The sequence below is a fragment of the Electrophorus electricus genome, chromosome 19 (genome assembly GCF_013358815.1).
Source record: "Electrophorus electricus isolate fEleEle1 chromosome 19, fEleEle1.pri, whole genome shotgun sequence".
Lineage (NCBI taxonomy): Eukaryota > Metazoa > Chordata > Actinopteri > Gymnotiformes > Gymnotidae > Electrophorus > Electrophorus electricus.
Genome location: NC_049553.1, coordinates 8,892,792 through 8,913,055, shown reverse-complemented (window position 1 = coordinate 8,913,055; position 20,264 = coordinate 8,892,792). Strand labels below are relative to the sequence as shown.

General features: G+C 40.8%; 2 protein-coding genes across 3 annotated transcripts in view; both read right to left on the bottom strand.

The window, feature by feature from the left end:
• Positions 1 to 10,219, bottom strand: part of ntn5 (netrin 5) — a 16,177-nt gene extending 5,958 nt beyond the window's left edge. Inside the window, exons 1-3 of the mRNA XM_027008677.2 lie at positions 10,130 to 10,219; positions 1,471 to 2,888; positions 1,029 to 1,217 (exon numbers count right to left, since the gene is read on the bottom strand). Coding sequence (XP_026864478.2) covers positions 1,029 to 1,217; positions 1,471 to 2,875 — 1,594 coding nt within the window. The 5' untranslated portion in view covers positions 2,876 to 2,888; positions 10,130 to 10,219. The remainder of the gene's footprint in view (positions 1 to 1,028; positions 1,218 to 1,470; positions 2,889 to 10,129) is intronic.
• Positions 10,220 to 17,262: 7,043 nt separating this feature from the next.
• cnpy4 (canopy FGF signaling regulator 4) lies at positions 17,263 to 20,148 on the bottom strand. Of its 2 annotated transcripts, none has more exons than XM_027008738.2 (6): positions 19,890 to 20,148; positions 19,530 to 19,644; positions 19,254 to 19,350; positions 18,733 to 18,855; positions 18,257 to 18,374; positions 17,263 to 18,124 (listed from the first exon to the last, which is right to left on the bottom strand). In XM_027008738.2, the coding sequence occupies exons 1-6, from the start codon at positions 19,972 to 19,974 to the stop codon at positions 18,015 to 18,017; spliced, it is 648 nt and encodes a 215-aa protein (XP_026864539.1). In that variant the 5' UTR covers positions 19,975 to 20,148; the 3' UTR covers positions 17,263 to 18,014. The 2 variants fall into 2 exon arrangements, with proteins under 2 accessions (XP_026864539.1, XP_026864538.1); XM_027008737.2 differs by having other exon boundaries at positions 19,518 to 19,644; positions 19,890 to 20,144.
• Between the last annotated feature and the right edge of the window lie 116 nt (positions 20,149 to 20,264).

Here is a 20,264-nt window from a genome sequence, read left to right as displayed (position 1 = left end):
GTCAGCCAAATATTGAACATTTAAATGTAAGGTTTATGGTTGTGAGTGCAATGGGATAAAGTTAAATATAAACCAGAGGGGTGGTGAAGAGAAACCAAGTAACATAAATACACATAAAGGCAATGGGGGGAAAAGTGGGTATAAAACCCGGTAATGGTTAGCATCACTCTGAGGACACATTTCAGCCCCTTTCATCCCCACAGCACTCATCCCCATGACAACCGGATGATGTGGAAGAGAGCAACCAGCAGACATAACCGAGCAGCTCTGCTTCGACTCAGCTAGCGCTCATTCAAACATTTAAACATGACCTTGCAAACATTTAAACACTTTCAAATAATCAGGCCAGCCTCAGCATTAACAAAGTGTAAATTTATCCCTTTTTGAACATTTGAAATGTTTTTGTCACGCTAAACTCAAATATTTACGTGTTTGCTCTTACCCTCCAAGGTTCATAAAGTACATGACTATGCTTTAGGTGTTGTATATATTTCTGAGCCTTTCATATACGACATCCACATTAAATTATGAGTTAACCTAGTGAAGCATGACACGACCATGTCCCTCCACACGAAGACCGCACACAGCCAGTGTGAATTGATGTTATATTCAGACCGAAAAGCATGCCACGCACATGAGAGCAGAGGTCAAATGTCAGAGCACATTCCAACACTCACAGTGTAGCCATAACACAGACACATACTCTAACCCTTTCTCTGTCTCTCACACAAGCTAAACGAACCAGGTTCTAACTCACACCAAGAGAATATGATAAAAATTCACCATGTGAATCAATGGTAAGACATTTTTAAAAAGATTTTAAATTGTCAGGTCAAAAATGTTATAAGTTGATAAACCAATGTTATAAGTGGCAGAAAGTTATTATTTAAACCAGTTTTACAGTATTACATAGCATGCATTCATCATGTAGGCATTCACACACACAAACACACACACACACACACACACACACACACACACCACACACACATACACACACACACACACACACACACACACAGACTGACGTTGGCAGGCCTTGCGATGGTTGATGGGCTTGCTGTTGTTGCGGGTGTATCCACTCTGGCAGAACTGGCAGTGGCGCCCAGTTGTGTGGTGCCTGCACTTCAAACACACCCCTCCACTGACCCGGCCAGACTGCTGAAACACTGCCATGCTGAACCTGCATTTACTGGAGTGGCCATTACACTCACATGCTGAGAGTGACAACAAACCGAGAGAGAGAGAGAGAGAGAGAGAGAGAGAGAGAGAGAGAGAGAGACACAAACAGAAAGTGTTTGTGAGTAAAGGTACAGGATAAAGAGAGATGGTTATAAGATCATGGAATTACTTAAGTTTTAGTGTGAGTTTGGGAATCAGTTCATTAATTAATAGACCTGGATTTAAAGAACAGTAAACTATATAAGATTATTCAGACAATGATACACACACTGTACAATCATAACTCACGGACGCACGGGTGTGGCTCTGTGGGTGTGGCCCGCTGCCAGGGCCGATCATAGTAGAATGGTTCACAAACATCGCAGTCTGGTCCAGCTGTGTGATGCTCACACTGACAAACCGCCTGACCTTGGCTGTCCCGACGACAGTGGGAGGCGTGGCCATTACACTTGCACCTGCCACCCACCTGGATGTCAGCGAGAGTGAGAGGAAATCTAGGAGGAGCTGAGAGCGAGGAATGGCGGAAGTGGTGGCTGTTCTTGTTTCTTGATCTGGAACGAGATCTTTCGATTCCAACATTATTCCTCTTTCTCCTCAACTCCCTCTTAGAGCCCTGACCCTGCCCTTCTACTATCCAATCACATGTGCCTTTTGGGCATGGCTTCCAATGGGGTGCATCTTTTTTACGACCTCCACCTTTGCGCCTGCCATCTTGAGCCTCAGTTTGTTTGTGGGTCACATTGTGTCCACTTTCTGTTAAGGAACTCTTGTTGCGATTTCTCCTTGATGACTTTCTTGCCTGTCCCCCTTTCCTGTGTCCATTTCCTTCTGAACTCTTATCAATAGTATCCTTACCTTGCATCTTCAAAGCACTTTCCTTTCTATCCTTCTCACTTTGAGTTGCAACTGCACCCTTTGATCCCTTTCTCCATGTCAGAACCTCACCCTCCTCATCTATCTTTGTGTCAAGCTTATCTGTTTTACCCTGTGAATGGTGGAATACTATTCTGATGTCAGTAGCAGTCACCCAGTCCTGAAGCCCAGGACTGTATTCAAAATCTGCTGAGGAAGGGCGTCCGTCCAGGGTGGAAAAGGCCAAAACCATCCCTCCACGGTGCTTCTGCAAGGGCCTCGGATCGGAACAAAGGGACTCTGTCTCCTGGTGCCTGGTCAGAGCCACAGACTGAGCTGGGAGACCAAATTTCCCCATGCAGTTGCTGGAGTAGAACTGCAGGGGGCGCCAGCTGTGACCATAGTCCATCGATTTCAGGATCGAGATGGAGAACGGCGTGGTAGGCTCCACCTGCTGGCAGAACTGCAGGCTGATGTAAGTGACCTCAAAACGTCTGCCAAGGGGCACCGTTAAGGTCCAGTCCCTGGCACCTGAAGCTTCAGAGGCCGTCCAGCAGGTCAGGTTGTGGGGGTTGTGGAGGTCTGTCAGGGCACTGGTGTTCTTCTCCGACCCTTGCAGAAGACCCTGGGCAAGCACAGGCACGCCATATGCGGCATTGATGAAATCGGACAGGCAGTGGCGTGGATGCCCATCATGGTGGTAGCAGGGGTCGTTGGATGAGGCCCAGCGAAGAGAGGATTGAGAAAGAGAAAGCGAGAGGAAAGAGGGAGGGAAGAAAGTGAGTAGGAGCAGAAGGAGGAAAGAGAAGGCCGGGGAGGGAAGGGAGTAATACTGGGACATGATGTCATTGGGCCTGCAACAGAAGAGGGAAAAGAAGTAAGAAGAATTTCATTTAATGAAAGAAAAAAAAAGGGGTCACATCATAACAGGAAAGGTGACTGATGGATTTATTTGACACATGAATGAAGGCCAAAAGAGTGTGAGCATCACGATATCCATTTTGTCTGACCACACCACCTGTGCCCCAATTGAAAACATCCCCGCTCATGCCACAGGCTCCAAGTGATGGGAGTCGACCATTTTACGCCAATAGCCCTGACCAATCAGCATCCAGTGTGACAGTGGGGGGCTCCCTCCGCGTGGTCTGTGTCACAGTGCCAAGCCTGATGTAGGCCTTTTAAACCCTATTCAACTCAACATCTCTGGGACTAAAATCCCACGAAGAAAGGGGCCAAACGAGCATGTGAACACGGAAAGGCAGTTTCTGAGAGGGATGACAAAAAGCATGAGGAACAGCTGGCCCTCTTTTCCAACCCCAATACCATTCATCAAATTTATAGTCATCCTCCCATTCCTAATCCAAACCTGCACAAACCATGTGGGGAAGAATCGGGGAACAAAGAAGGAGAGAAGGAACAGAAATTGAGGTAAGAAACAGACGTCAACTATTAAAAGAGAAGATATATGAAGAGTGAAGAAAAATAGGATTAGAGGAAAAATGGAAGAAAAGAAAGATAGTAAGATAAAATAAGATATAAAGAGATAGAGGAGTAAATAAAATCTTAAAGAAAAGGTACAGAACCAGGCAAGTGACACAGCATTTATTTTATATTTACTTAACAATTTCTTATATCTATAATGAAGATTAGCAAACCTGCTCTTGCCACAGCTGGGTGTTGCTGTCTATAAATTCACACCTGACACTGGATGGAAGAAGCTGGAGGTATATATTTTAGCTAAACCAAAAACCGAAAACTATCAATAATAGTTAGTTATCTTTAAAAGCTACAATATATCATGACAAAGAAGAAATTGGCAAAATATGTGTTCGTTAGATAGCCACTTATGATATTAGCTGAATATTGTTTTTAGGCCTAAAATAAATGAATGTAAACAATCTACATTGAATTTGCACCCAAGCCTATGAAGACTGAAAACTTGTCTGGTTGCTTGATCTAGCAGTGAACAACTCTGTAAGCAAATAGGCCAACATAAGAGAAATTATGGCTGATCCAATATCATTGCTTACTTTCTGTTTAAACATAGGCCTAAAATAAACACTGGAGATCCAGTAACGTCCGGGAGACATGTTATATGTTTCATCAGAGGCTTAAATGGTTCAAATAATATTCTACTAACAAGCTACATTTACACAGGCTATTTTATTAATTTATGAGCTATAGACCTTGCACAAGTTTTTTGTGTCTTATCTGTCTCAAATTCATTTTGCACACATTTGGCTGAACTTGGATTGTTATGTACATGATAAACAGTGGAAACCCTGCTCTGGACACAACTTACAGCTTCCTGTTACAAGATACAGCGGCTGTTTTACCACGGTATATTAACGCAATGCCTTTATCATGAACTGTTAAGAAAAAAGGAAGGAGAGACATTCAGCAACAAAGACAGCATGGAAGATGGATGTCCGGCTCCACGAAGGATGGGGAAGAGAGAGACGGGAGTCTGAGATTAAAGGAAAACACAGAGTGGTACTCACTGAATGTGAGAAATGCATGTAGAACTGGCAGTCTCTTCAGAACATCTCCTACAGCAGTGGTAGTGGTAGGCTGACTTGTAATTGGAAAGTTGCTGGTTCAAGCCCCTGCTGGGTTTCCAGCGTTGGGCCCCTGAGTAAGATCCTTGACCCTCAATTGCTTAAGTTGTACTCAGTCATAATTGTAAGTTGCTTTGGATAAAATTATCAGGTAAACATGCAGCAGACGCATGTAGTCCTGATCTCTGTGGCTACATGTGTGTTACTCCCTCTGAGACTGAGTGGCTTTTTATTTGTTTTTATGTCAAGAACTTAACACCAAGGAAAGTTTAAAAACTTGCCCACAGACATGATGAACAATGATCACACTTTTCCATGAACAGCGTGACAGACTGTTTTGTCAGCTTGTAGCCTTAGGAGACTGTGAAACAGGCAGTCATGCCAAAGAACAGCTTCACACCCAACAGATTCAGTGTGTGAATCCCACAGTCAGTACCTCTGCAACTTATTTTTTTTCCCTGTTAACTCAGCCAATATCTGAATTCCCACAACACACTTCTAGACTAGCAAACATTTTTCCTAATTATTTGAGCTTATGCTTTGGGATATTTTAATCCCGTTGGTAATTATAATTAACAAGCCTTCTCCTTCCTTTTCTGCATCCCTCCATCTTTCTTTGCTCTCTCTGTCTCTGTATCACCTGCCCCTATCGTTCCAAGACTATTCCTAAGTGCTGATGATTGATGGTGGTCTAACAAGCGTTTGACATTGACAGCAGAGTCAGCAGGGATGCATAAACGGACCCGGTAGGAGAGGAGCGGGAGTTTCGCGAGAGTAGTCGCCGCCCTCAGTTAGCCCACCACCTGAAATTTGAGGAACCGTATGGGACCCAGGGGCAAAGGGGCAAAAGGGGGCAATACAGAGGGTGAGAAGTAAAAACGCAAAATTCCCTCGCTTTCTTTTTATATTTGTATTCTCGCTTTCTCTCCCACATTCGCTCTCATTTTCGTAGAATTCCCAGCACATGTTTCCTTTAAAAAAAATCGAAACATATCATCTAGACTGCTCAGCTGGCCGTACTTTCATTGGAAACGCCACAAAACAATTCATTCTGACACACTGGGGTGACGAGTGGTTCAACTGCACCTTCTGTTCGCCCGTCCCGCATTCCCGGGATTCGGTGCTCGGCATGCGATCATTCCAAACGTGTTGCGACATGCCCCGAGGGAAACACGAGAACACTGTCAAAAACGTATCCGCATTAATTGATAGTCTGATTAATTGGATCTCGGATTTCGAAGTGGCGTCTCTGTGTCAGGAAGACGATGCGTAAGGCTGTAGAGTTAGGAAAGTGGGGAGGGGGTGAAGATAGCTATTCGCGGCTTGCGGCGAGGCTCAGTGGAACGGGTTAGCGATATGGCTGGTGGGGGTGGCGGTGACCTCTCCCGTTACTGCACTTTTAATCGGTTACATTAGATTGTTAATTAAACAGAACTCATTAGGCTACATGGAGGCTCCTCGATGGACCGGTGATCCTCTAAAGGTTTTAGTTCTGGTATTTAGGGACAATTCTCTCCCAAAGGCCACATTTACACTTCGTACAGCAGTCTTTGTCTTGTCTTATCCCAGCTGCGCAGGTAGTTATGGTGCCCACAATTTATCTTTCTCTTTCCATAAATTCAGACGCTACGATTGACGGGGAGAAGTTAGATAACTCGATACACTTAAGACGCACCCCTCTTTGAAGATGATAGCGGTTCTTCTTTAGCCCACAGGCTACAAAATGTTACCACGACGTCAAAAATAAATTGACATAATAATTTTGTTTAAGGCGCCCAGCAGTCATAAACCTGTGTAAGCATCAAATATGACAGGATGCGTTTAAATGTTCTTATGTTACAAAACATATTTCCGTTATCCGTTTGTGATACGTTGTGAATATTGCTCCAAGTCCAGGTAGTTTTTCTTTACCCCCCATTTGCTGCCCTGGTCGTTGAGGTGACAGTAAGCAGCCTCTTGGGCCCATAAACCAATTTACAAGGTTGGGGTTTCTTGCGTTTACTTTGTTCAAACATAGGCCTAGATGTAACAAGATCTAGAAAGATCTGGTAGACACAGACTATGCATGTTTGACCAAAGACCATCTTAACTTGAATACTTTAAATAACATTCTGCTAACGAGCTTTTACATAGACTATTTTGTTAATTTACGAGGCCAAGTCTCCGTCGTGTCTAATCTCTCTCAAATGGATTTAGCACATTTGAATGAATTTGCAGATTCATTCTCCAAAGCCCTGGATACCTGTCAGCTTAGTGCTGCTTTTCAAATCCTAAATGTGAGCTTTTGCGTTGCGCTCTCGAGCAGATCCCTGAGGTTTTGTCGGCCTGTCACACTTTAACATACCTCGTCATGGATTACACTTTGCTGGTGTTTCACGCTCAGGCTCTGACAAGCGCTCCCGCAAAGACTCAGGAGGAGGAAGAGAGTTTGCCGGAGAATTCCAACAAAGACTTTGGGCATTTAGAATTGCACAATTAATTGTAATTACGGCCAAATGGGAAAACATTCGTTTTGGTCCCTATTATTAATCACAGCATTTTAAATGTTTACCTTTCAAAAGAGAAACACGTGTTCTTTTACACGAACACATACACATTCAAGACATGCAGCCAAAAAGTACTTACGACAATATTAAAAATAAACTAAAGCAAGACAGATACAAGAAACAAGACAACTCAGTGGATAGCTAAGTCAACGTTGTGTCGTCGTGCACCGGTGCATAGAACCCACGCGCGGAGCTATACCGTAACAGCTTTGGTAAAATACTTTTCTTCTTATAAACATAAGACAACTGAAACCTCGCTGATAGAGTGGCAACCGCTATTAAGTAGTGCCAGAGGCCCCACACTGCAGTCATTTTTGCCATCTACAGGCACTGACGGTTTCAGAACATTCCAGGAAGCCGGTGCTGTAGGTGTATTAATCTAATTTTAGTGGAGCAGTGACAGTGGAACACTGACAGGCCTCAGAAAATGGATTTTCACTGCTCGTATCTTCAGATAAAGGCTCGTGTCTGTCAGACACACACGTCTTTGGTATGGGCTATTTGTTAAACTGCCCTGTCCGCTGTAATCTACTAGAGACATGGTGCTGTGCGTTTAGAGTTAAAAAAAAAAAAAAAAAAAAAAAAAAAAAAAGATCTAAAATACAGTACTTAATGAAAAACACCACCCAAAACACCACCTACCCTTACAGTCTGTCAAAACAGATTATAAAAATTATTGTAATTAGGCCTATCAAAAGATCTCCATATGCGTTAAAATATCTAGAAGATAAACGGTTGCCACATAAAGTGATGTTATGTTTTTAGTAGGTACTGTCCAGACAAGTCATGAATCTGCAACCTGCAATTATTCATTCATGTTTCGAACATCCTAATTTAGGCAGACTTGTGTGCGCAATATGCTGTTAATATACAGGCGTTTATTCGGCTGACTACTCCTGCCGACTTCGCTATAGAAAAGGTACTTGGTATTCTGAGTTATACTGTTCATATGTTTAACAAAACAGACACTGGAGGACTGTTCGTTCATTCATGTTTGAAAGGGAAACCATATGTACAAAATAAAGCGAGACACACACACTCCCAGGCTAGGTTATGTGACCTGGTAGCGAGATTTCCTTACAAGGTTTAGTATTAACGCTGAAAAACGGTTGCATTTGAATTCGCCGTCCGCGTGAGCCAAACATAACATTCCACAAGAAAATTAGGGTGGGCTGTCAGAACTGTAAATCGATCAATTTAATTTAAAGGAATATGAAAGCAAAACAATGTTAATAAGAGGGTGTATCAGTTTTTCAAAGAGCACCGTTAAATCTTTTTATTCAAACCCAAATCATGCGTATAATATAATATATACCGTGTAATATATATTAATCACGTAAGTCTGTCACAAATAGGTTTGATATATGGCTACAAGCTTGCACGATATTAATTTCACGTTGATATTGTTGTGGGATGTAAATTAAACGGAACCGTGCTCCATCACTATAATGTTTATTTAATGAAAAACGATGTTTTATGGATCTATAATCACAACCAGTCGTAATCATCAGTTGACCTGACATATGTCACTGTGCACCAAGCTTCAAAGTGCACCCATGGACGGAAAACGGAAATTGCATTTTTATAAGAAAATAACGATCTCGCAGCTGGCTACGGGGTCTCAGGCTGCGAGAAGCTGTCTCTCTTGCGCTATTGTTTTATGTTGTTTTGAAGCCGTCAGCACTATTAGAAACAATTTCAAGTTCATATCCATCACAGATTATATTAATTTGATACAGTAGGAATTATTTAAAATTATAGGTCAGTCTCTAAGATGGAAAAAAATTAATTACTTAGCATAAATGTTTAAAAAACAAACCTCATAGTTAGGGTTTTAAAACAAACAAAGTGTGCAGTTCTAATTTTATAATTATAATTATAATTATAATTTCAGTAACTTTCCGTGTATATACCAAAGAGTGATTTGCATTGTTTTGTGTCGTTTTACGCCCAAAGACCCTTTGATTAGAACTTTGGCCATTACAAAGACAAACGAACTTTTAAATTATCAATCTACTCACGATATATGAGATAATATACAGTGTAATTTATAACAAATTATAATTCATGTGCTACTAATATTGGACATGACTCGCCACTTAAGGACTATCGAATCTTCTTCGCTGAGCAAACCTTTGTGAATGCTCTCTTGCTAGAAGTAATTTTTGCTGACTTTTAAAATTGTAATCTATTACTTTATGTTTTGTGTGCCGAAACTGCAATATAAAATGACAGGTAATAATAATAATAATAATAATAATAATAATAATAATAATAAATTGTATTAATTATTATCGTCCTGAAATAAAGTTCACTTAGAAAAATCAGGTACAGTAAAGTACATTTAAAAGTTGTTCACCTGATCAAATCTGTTCGCAGAAATGAAAACGACAGAGATACATAAATTGTCCGTTGTGGATTTCTGTAATAAGCTAAAAAAAAAAAGGAAATTAATATTTTAAATTTCATTTATTTTACAGTCGATAATTAAGGTTCTCCATATCATGCTTTCTGAGGTAAATTTCACAACATTCAGAATTTCATTTGTTGTGGAATTGATATCGTTTAATATTGTTCATCTATCAGCAAACCAGAGTCAAAAGCAGTGTTGTGACGCTGGAGTTTTTCCAGCATATCTAAAGTATATTAAACATACGTTTTGAGGTCAGATTCACACCAAAGTTATTATATAATGATGCTACGTCTTATATTCTAAATATCTCACCAAACCAGCGGCAATTTATAGCCCACGGGCAGCGGAATTACTTTTTTTGCACTTCAATGACAGGAGCTAACTATTATCGGACCATTTATGAGTAGTTTTAGAGGGAACTTCAGCCCTATTGCTATTTCAAAACCAATCAGCTTGTCAGTGTCTTTGCATTCAGTTCTAAATTTAAGCAAATCAATTCTGCCAAGTCCATAACCAAATACAAACAAGGAGGAAGATTAATTATAACACAACAAATAACAAAAACAAAAAACACCTACCACGTGCAATTTCAGTGCAAGCTGCCAGTTCGCCCAAGTCTCGTGGTGTTGATCAATAATGGCATAGTAAGTTAAAAGCTTTCTAGCCGAGCGGCGCGCTTTGCGAACCCACTGCTGTCACTAGCTTTCCGCAGCAGGGGTTAAGTGTCATACTGACGTCACACACACGCTCGCTCTCTCGCTCGCTCTCTCTCTCTCTCTCTCTCTCTCTCTCTCTCTCTCACACACACACACACACACACACACACACACACACACACACACACACACACACACGCGCGCGCGCGCGCGCGCACAAACAAACGCGGGACTGAGAAAGGAAGCTTCCAATGTTTTTAATTGCAGGCGGGCGTATTGATCGGCGGCTTTAAGAGGAAACTACGAAAAAGACATGTTCGCGTTTCATTTATCTTCAGCAACCGGTGGAGCAGTAATGATGGAGTGTTTCTACGTTGCCAAAAGCAATTAGGTGGGGGGGGGAAGAGTGCTATGTTTAAGGGCACAGCGCCAGGATTTTGAACCGGTAGCCCTGAGGTCATCAATTTAGTGTCAGTTGAACGTACAAGTGAAAGAACACTTGACCAAAACATTGCGCCAGTCCCAGAAGTAACCCATGTCGCTCTCAAAATGCAGTGAAACTCACAGATGGAACTGCGAGAGGGAGAGACCGAAAAGAAAAAAAGAACAAATGAACTGAGGAAGGAGAGACAAAGCAACTTTCCCAGAGCAGTCCCATATGGCTGACTTATGCCCTTGAGAACCGTTTCGCAGGTGTGAGCGCACACGCTCACGCACTGGAGCGATACGGTTTAGATTTTGATGACCTTGGACAGGAGACAAGTATAATAACTTTAATTGAGAGATGAACCATCATGATGATTGTACATCATAATTAAGTGAAGCTTAGCTTGAGCTAGGTGGGGCACCCAGTCGCAGCTATAGAGTCGCATGTGGGAAAATTTCATACCGTGTAATAGCTGAGAAGAGGCTATGTGGAAGTCCAGACATCAAGCCTGAGAAAATGGCAGAAGTGGAACTCCAAGAGAGATCTACGGTGAAAGTCACTTAGCTCATGTTTCAGCACTTTTAGAGCTGTTCCAACATCAGTTATTCATCCTTTTAGCAAATACAACTAAATAACAAACGTATAGGACCCCTTGTCTAGTTTCTGTTATAATTCAAAAATGCTTAATACAGTGGGACTAGCAGTAAGATATTTCTCTGTCGATGTCAGTTTACAGATTATTTTAATCCTGCCCAAAATTTTAAATTCTTAGAACACTTCTACTGTCTCTGCCATCTTTGTTGTGATGGTCAGCTTTAAATCCTATTTTGTTTTAAAATTGTGCCTGTTCTAGCAAGATCAAACTGTTTTGGAATGAGCAAACCACAGAGGCTCATTTTCCTCTTAGACGAAACTGAAATTTGAAATGAAAAACACCTAAAATATTAAATAGATATGTTCTAACCAACAAAGCAAATCCATGAGGTAAATAGTACATTATCGAATGGTAATTACTGTGAGGAGGCTTACCTCCAAATAAAATTTGGGTTGTCTTAGAAACCATGCAAACGCATACAATTGCCTTCAATGAGAGGTTCTTAACCTCTTTCATAGTGCTGCATTTTTTATTTTTATTTTTTTTTACCATTTTAAAAACATTGTGACCCTCAGGTTAAGAACTCATAATCAACCATGGATGGGAGAACAGCAGTTTAGGCTTCAAGGCTCCCTGGATTTATGCCAAAGGCTTATTATTCAGGAACCATATGCAGTATGATTTATTGGAATATGGTTTTTATTTTTATATAGTAGAAAAAGTGGTATTTTTAGATGTTCCCCTCCAGTAATCAAAAATATGATTTTATGATCCTACTTTTCTTTGTTACCAGTTTATTGTTGAAAGGACAAGAACATAGGTTTGCACTGCAGCCTGCTCCATTTTCTTCTCCATACACTATGAAGGCATCACCTAGAGGCATGCAGCTTGTAATTCAATTTGCACCACGCTAGGTTATCCTTCAATAACGCAGCTTTTAGAGATTTCAGCTCATTTCATTTCAGTCTAGGAATCACAGGTGACCCTTCCAGGTGTCCCGGTAGAGTCTCAAAGGTCATTTCCTCTCCAGCCTCCTGAAATAGCTTCCAGCAAGCATTTCTGCAAACATGCACTGCCTGAAATGATGGGTAAGGAATCTGAATGCAGAGTGCAAGATATTAAATAGGAGATTGAAGGGAAAGTGAGGAATTTTTCAATGGCTAGTACCTTCCTGTTCATATGAGAGTGTCAGTAACAGGTCTGTTTGGAAATGTTTGGAAGCAAATGCACTCTGAAAGTCAAACTTTAAAAAAAAAAAAGCATTCAACTTGATTACCAACGTCCTCAGACTTGTGCAGGTGAGCAGGTGGCAGATTTGCGTGCATAAACACAGCAGATACTTTAACAACTGTGTCCTGGAAGCATGTATTCCACAGGTTATTGGAATCAGAGTACTTCAGCAGCATAACCAATCATTACTTGCATTACTTACCCTTAAATGCAAAAGTTCCATATTACATAACACAGTTTATATTGATCTGGTATGCAAGCTAAGGACGTTTACTAATGGCATTTTTTTTAAAGAGTAGAGAAGACAAGTCTGGATTTTGACTTTACTACAGTTATATCACAAAAGGAAAATCATTTAAATGCCGAAAAACTGCAATAAGTTGGTTTTTTTTTTTTAACTCACCAAAAAAAAGAGGGGGGGGGGGGGGGTTCATTGCTGATTATAAACCATCTTCATTTTCCAGTCATGCTTCAAGAACAACACATTTACCAGTAGTTCAAACAGTAGTGTGTACCGGTTTTATACTTATGAAGGACCATGTCTAGCTGGTTATTCAACTGCCTGAGCCAGATGGAAAACACTAAAATGGGGCATGCCCTGGTAATCAGTCCTAGATTGTGAAATATGAGAATCTGCTACAGCTCCTTTTGTTGGATGTCCTTAAAGTCATACCACATTTCAAGCACTAGGACATAAAAGTGGCTGTGAACATAACCTTCTCTTCCAAAGTGAATGCAAGGAAATGACAAATTCCTATGCTGGAAAACACATCAAGTTGGGACATTACAATGCTTGGCTACAATGCAGCCAAGATTGCAGTGTGTCACGTGCTTGATTCAAATAAGCTTATTCTATGTATCCAAATCTCCATTGCCGCTTAAACACGTGGACAATGCTAAAATAATGAAAGGGGAAAAAAGAAAAGCCCTCAAGTCAAAGGTTTCCCCCTTTTCTTGATTTTTTGCATCAATAGAGAATATAGACATTCACTAGCAATATAGGTCAGTGAAAAATCAGTTATAGTATATCCTTGTAATAATGGTCTTGTATTTGAATTAACAAGATGGAGCTGGAGAGTGCACTTGTGTTCTATAAGAAAGATTAAGACTACAGCCTCAGATCAAGTTTATAGCCAACAGGATTACCTTGTTAAATCCTTTTTCAAAAAGGGTCTACACTTGTGTAACTATGACCAATAGACATGGACCACTCACCCTACATTTCTTTGAAACTATGGTTGGACATCAAGGGGCCCAATAGTGGCTTCCTCCTCCACTCTGAAAAGAAGGAATATGGTTAAGACTTTTTTTTTTAAAAAGCAGCCCCAAATCTGATTTTACTCTGCCTATTCAGAAGCCAGTCTCTGAAGCCCTGATCATGAATGGCTGCATCACAGTTCAGGTTGACTGGAACCACCAAGGCAAAAGCTTTGTGCACTTCAACTACTATAGAAACTCCCAACTAGTCCCAGGTGTACAAACTCCTGACTGGGTTTTAAACATTAGGACCACATGCCATCACTCCACTACTCTGTAGCAGAGTAAACGGGGGTTAAACGGTGCAGTCATTGTATAACTTAGAACTGCATTGCCCCTTTGCTCATCACTTTGTTGCTTGGTCACCTTCCAGCCATCTCCGTTACCTTGGTGGCTGGTATATTGTGGCTCAGTCCAAGTCCTGTGCAGAGTTACCGTGACTACAGGTCAAACACACACCTCGTCATTCCCGTCTACAGATCACCATCTGATGAGAGATCAGAAGTCAATTCATAATAGTGAACAAAAACATCTGCCAAAGGAAAAAAAAAGAAAGAGGGACAGTAAAATCAGTGGATCCGATGTCTTGAGAAGTGACTGAGCACAAGTGATCACTGCTGTGCATTGTGAATGAACTACACACCTTTGGAAACATTATGCTGGGTAGTTCACTTGCTGTACTCCCCCACCCCCCACCCCCACCCCCTTTAGTTTCTCTAAAGGCACAGCTGATGGAACTGAAGTTGACAACTGTACAGATTCTTGATTTCACTCCACCAATGCCCTGGAAGAGGCCATTCCATCCTGTCACTTCAACAAGCTCTTCAAGACCTTACTTGTGTTATGCAGGTAAAATAGCAATTTGACTGGGAAGCTGGCTGCTGCACGTTTCCCTGCGGGTGAGGGTGTGAACCAAGGGGGCGGCCTTGTCAACCTGGCTCATCATAACTGCCTGAACACTTCATGAGTGTGTGAAAATACTTCCTTTGGCGTCTCACTTTCTAATCACATCAAAATGAACAAGTACTTGTCGCTGGAAGACTTCTACTGTAACCACAATTCTAGGAATTTTGCATGTTTATTGAAGGTGTATATAATCATCCACTTGCATTATAGAAATCTGTAAAGAAATCCTTACCTTCCAGAAATGTATGAGCAAGCCCGCCTCTCAGTATAGCCATGCATAATGGGCACTATGACCAGAAGAAACATGATGTATATCTGCAAGAACAGTTATTAGGAGTTATCCCAGGCCAGAGAAAGAAAAAGGTTAGGAAGCAAAGCAAGAACAGAAGATGCATGCGACAGATAAAAGCCAATTGCCAACCTTGTTACTGTCAGTAGAATGAAACCTAGAAGCATCCAGGTGAAAGCATAGGCTGTTATCCTGACAACGGGGCAGGAATAAGGAAGAATCTGTTGCAGAGAGTCAAGCATGCACTTACAAAGGTGATAAAACAACTGGTGTGCTGCATGAACCATTTGCATGACAAATTCATGATATCCTCTACACAATGTAAACAGTTTGCAAAGACCATGTCCACCAAGTACAACTATATTGTTAATAACAGACATTATTGTAGAGAAATGTATGGTGCAGTTAAACAATACCATTTTGACAGAGTTGGACATAAAATATGCCAAAAGGACATGAGCAACTTTTTTACCCATTCTTGATGAAAACATATCTAGGACCAGTGGAGCCATCAGGCATCTGTGTAGCAACACATGTGTCCACATAGACACGAAGTGGCAGGTCACCGGCTGTACCCACATATGCTTCAACCATTATAACATCTCCCAGGTGGTAGCCACCATGGGCAAATTTACTACTCCAACCATCTGGATCAGAACAAACCAAATGAAAGTGATACAGGTATAGCCTTTGACCAGCAGCCAGTTCATTGATCGCTTGTTAAGCGCAGCCATATTGGTCTCCGAACCACTAGAACACCACTGCCCCTGGTGCCACCCCCCCCCCCCCCCCAAAAAAAGCAGATGCTTCCAATATATAAAGTCAAAAGGAAAGCTTATTAATATGGCGCTCCTGTAAATTCAGTTGGCTTCACCCCATTATTGAAACGTTACTGAAAAACATGGAAAACCAAGATTACTGCAAATATTTTAAATCAAAAAATAATAAATGTACTTTTGCGGGAGGTTTGAAGACAGGGTTGGATCAGCTGATACAAGCTTCATGCCAATATCCATCTCCTTCTGCTCCGACACCATGGAGGTAAATGGAAACCAGATGGGTTTGAGAGCCCCACTTCTTACACCACATTTCCTGCGTGTGAGAGTGAGTGCTAATGGTACCATCATCTCCCCACTAAGACTCAGATAATGAAGTTGCAGTACACAATTACTGTGTTCAGCAAGCCCCATCGACTGAGCTTTAGGAGTTCTACTGGAGCTAACCAACCTATTGTAATGACACTCAATGGGAATGGCTGTATGCCCCATTTTCACCACCCCATTAGGAAAGGGAGCTGGAACATAAAGCAGGAGATTAGTGTAGATCAACAAATCATCGGTCATCTGCAATAGAACATCAAAAATGGGAAAAGGCTACCAAAGAAAATTACTACAGAGTCCTTGAAGTAAAATAAAATGAATAAATCAATGATAACATCCATTTTTCAGGAAAATACACAATGTTGCAACCTTTTATCAGTAAGGGTAGTACTCTTCTGGTAGAGTAATAACTTAGCATTCCTACTGAACCATTCATTACAAAGTCCACACGGAACATTATCAGTACTACAACCTTTTGTAATAGCAGAAGTAAGTAACAAAAATAATAACAAAAGAAATTTAAAAAATCAGTTTGCCCACAGGTTGGTGCCAGACTTGTCAACTGGCACACTGATCTTAAACTCAGTCTCCTCACACTTTATAGCTCTGCAGGCATCTTGAACAGAACATTCAGACCACAGCATGAGCTCATGGTCCTGCACAGCCATACCAGTAACAAACAAGTCAGCTTTAACGCAGACCTCCATTGAGGCTGCCCACATGTTACTGCTATGGAATTAAAGTAGGGTTTGTCCACAAAGAGGTGCTTTGAGTTGCTTTGCTCATAAACCAAAAACTGAGGTGGAGAACCAAGAAGGGATGCAACATAAAAACATAACATAAACATAAAAAACAAACCAAAGATCAAACCCAAAAGAAGCACCAAACACTCCATTTTGGTTAAATACTTCACTGGATCTATTGCAGCAAAATGATGTTTACTAAGGGCAAATCAATTCAGCCAATAAAGGGGGTTTTAGGAAGGGAAAAGCAAATTAGCTAATTTGCACAAAGTTTTCACCTTAAGTTAATTCAATTTGATTGCACTCAGTGTAGGTTGGAAAAGAATCATCAGTAAGTATAAAGCTCACTCATCACATGGATGTGCTGGATGGAATAAAAACCAAACAAAAACAACAACAATGTCATGTTGCACTTTTAAGACTAATTAGTCTTCTTAGTCTAGCAGAGAGAACATTACTCACAGTATAAGTACAATCTCAATTTAATCAAGAAACAAATATGGACAGTATAAAATATTTTATTAAAAATGTCAAAATATACATGCAGCAATTGTACACTAAATAGTAAATACCTAATTGCATAAAAAAGATTTTTGAAAACAAGAAAAATATTACATATTAAATATCACATGCTCATATAATACTGCAAGAGTTCACTATGACAAAATTCTTGTTACTGCATATTTAAGGTGACTAGTGTTGAGGTCATTCGTTCTAAATAACAAAGAGGCAGTTTTATATCAAAAAGGCACATTTCCCAGAGTGTTGCCATTATCAATGGCAGAACTGCATTGACATAAGATATAACATTGATATAACATTCCTTAAGATGTAAACCAAGATATGAGTTGTAGTGATTCAGAACCAAGTATTGGATGACATGAACTTCTGAACCTCAAGAATCCCATAACAGTCAGGGCTGGCTGGCTCTCATAGTAACAGTGTCCCAGTACAACCTGTCACAGTGTAAAAGAGTCTTTTTGTTATTGCTTGAAAGTGCTGTTTGAGATTGACTGATTGGGATACAAAACAAACTGGACAGAGAGGCCCATACATATTAGAAACTTCTGGAAGTGACACTGATTAGTCACTGTAGTGCTGCCTTTTGCTACCAAAAACAAACATACAAACAAACAAAAAAGTAAATGTTTTTTGAATGGCTTGGCCTTTCTGGATCACTTATTGTAGGCTTTATTGTAGCATGAGGACTGTAGCGCCCAGCTGTCTGGCTGAGTTCATCAGCCATGTTGCATTCTGCTGTCAGAGTTCTGCTGCATCATGCATTTGCTTATCGCCCTCTGCCTCGCTCTCGGGCTCCTTGGTTACCTCCTTCATCCCCATGTCACCCTTCCATGTCTCCTTCAGACATTCTGAAACAAAATTTAAAAGGAGGTTGGGTATATAAAAAAAAATGTGAACGAATGAGTGGCGCATACGAAGCATAGACACTTTGTTAAGAGTCATTCAGTACACAATGTGTGTGCTTGTGGAAAAACTGTCACCTGAGTCTGAGTTTTTCAAGATGTGGGTTTCACAAAGGAACTTCTCCAGTCTTTCCTCCTGGTGATTGAAGTACCAATCCTCTACCACCTCCTCATACTCTTCCAACATAGTCTCACACTGAAACATAACAAAATAACATGTACAAAGTGTGTATGTAATTATATATATATATATATATATATATATATATATATATATATATATATATATATATTTGAGAGAGAGAGAGAGAGAGAGAGAGAGAGAGAGAGAGAGAGAGAGAGAGAGTGAGTGAGTGAGTGTGTTGGTCAAAGACACCCTTCTATCACCTCCTCATATATTTTTTTTATGTTGTCACACTCACACATGCTATAGGGTAACAAGAACAAATACAGCATCCTATACCAGATTTCATACATGAAAGTAACACACAGGATGTATATACACAGGACCCACCCCACATGGCCTAGCTGTTGTTTGGCAGCTGCAGTATTACCTGTCTCTTCATGTCTGCCACCTCAACAGACGGCTCGTCCCAGAGCTCATAGGGGATACCCAGGTCCACCTTTACTCCTTTATTAACCAGGTTCTTCAGTGTGCTCATAGTCTGACTGGTGCCCTGCCAAACATGCACGTTCACAATGACACACAATGTACAGACTGTACAGACACATGGCATGCTACAGGGATTCCCAAACATTGTTTTAAATGCATGACCCAGTACCAATGCCACAAGAATGCTACGCCTTTTGCCTTCTGAAAAAAGGGGAGTACTCATCCCCCACCCACATGCATTTTGCAATGAAGTGATCATCTATTTAGTAATCACTGATCATCTATACAAAGCATTATATAAGTTTGCAGAATGTGTTAGTGAACATGAAAGGTTCCTACCACTATATTCCTACTCAATCATTTTATGTCCTGATTGCAGAAGTAACCAGGATATTTGTCTTACAAAATGGATTAACATTGATAATAAAGAAAGAAATGGGTTGATTAGTGTAGTAGTACCACCTTAGCATATCGGAGGCTCCCAGGTCTTTCAGCATGGACACTGTACTGCAGTATACCTTCACAGATGTTGTCCATAGCCTCTGTTAATCGTGTTTCCCTAAAAAGGGGGGGGAAAAAACGCTAAATTAAACTTTAATTACTTTAAAGTAACATATATGGTTTCCTATTTCACTATAAGTATCATAAACAGAGTGACTACGCATGTCTCTAACTACAAATAATCTAATCATGGATCCTAATCACTACTGAGCGACAGTGTCTTACGAGGTGTTGTACTTGATTTTGCGCCTGCGTTTTCCAGTATCCAGTATCTCTCCAACCTCCAGAACCTCTTTAGAGCGGCCACTCCTTTCCAAACTTGCTTGCAACTCTACTGTCAAGAACTTGCAAACTGCCAGAGAGAGAGGAGGAATATGAAGTCTGTCGAGTGTAAACGGGCTGCATAAACGCCATCCTACCAGTTGCAGAAGACTGGCAAACATACAAAATCACAGTAAAATGACAGAAATCAACATCTTTTCATAGGAAAATATCTATTTATCTATACCATTCAGAATAGTTATAAACGTGTAGGACAACTAAGTTAACAAGACACTGATTAGCAGGTCGCAGATGATGGAAAAACCGCAACAGTACCTTCGCATTTCTTTGGAAGACGCTCTTCCTGGTTTCCTAGGGCAAAGGTAAGCGTCAAAAGCATGCATAACCATAAAACTTTCATTCTGATCTTATTTAGTCGTGGGTTTAAAGTAGCTTCGAAAACTACAGCCACATCTACACTTTACAGTGCGGTAGAATATGATGGAACTGAGCAAGCGCATTTAGCAAATGAAGGGAAAAGAAAATGGCAAAGGGGGACGCGCGTGTAATCGAGCGAGACTGATGTAATCGAATATAAAGATATCGATTTAATTCTTTAGCCGAGGTTTCATGACAGAGCAGTATACAGGATATATTACAAAGAACAGTGTGTGTGTGTGTGTGTGTGTGTGTGTGTGTGTGTGTGTGTGT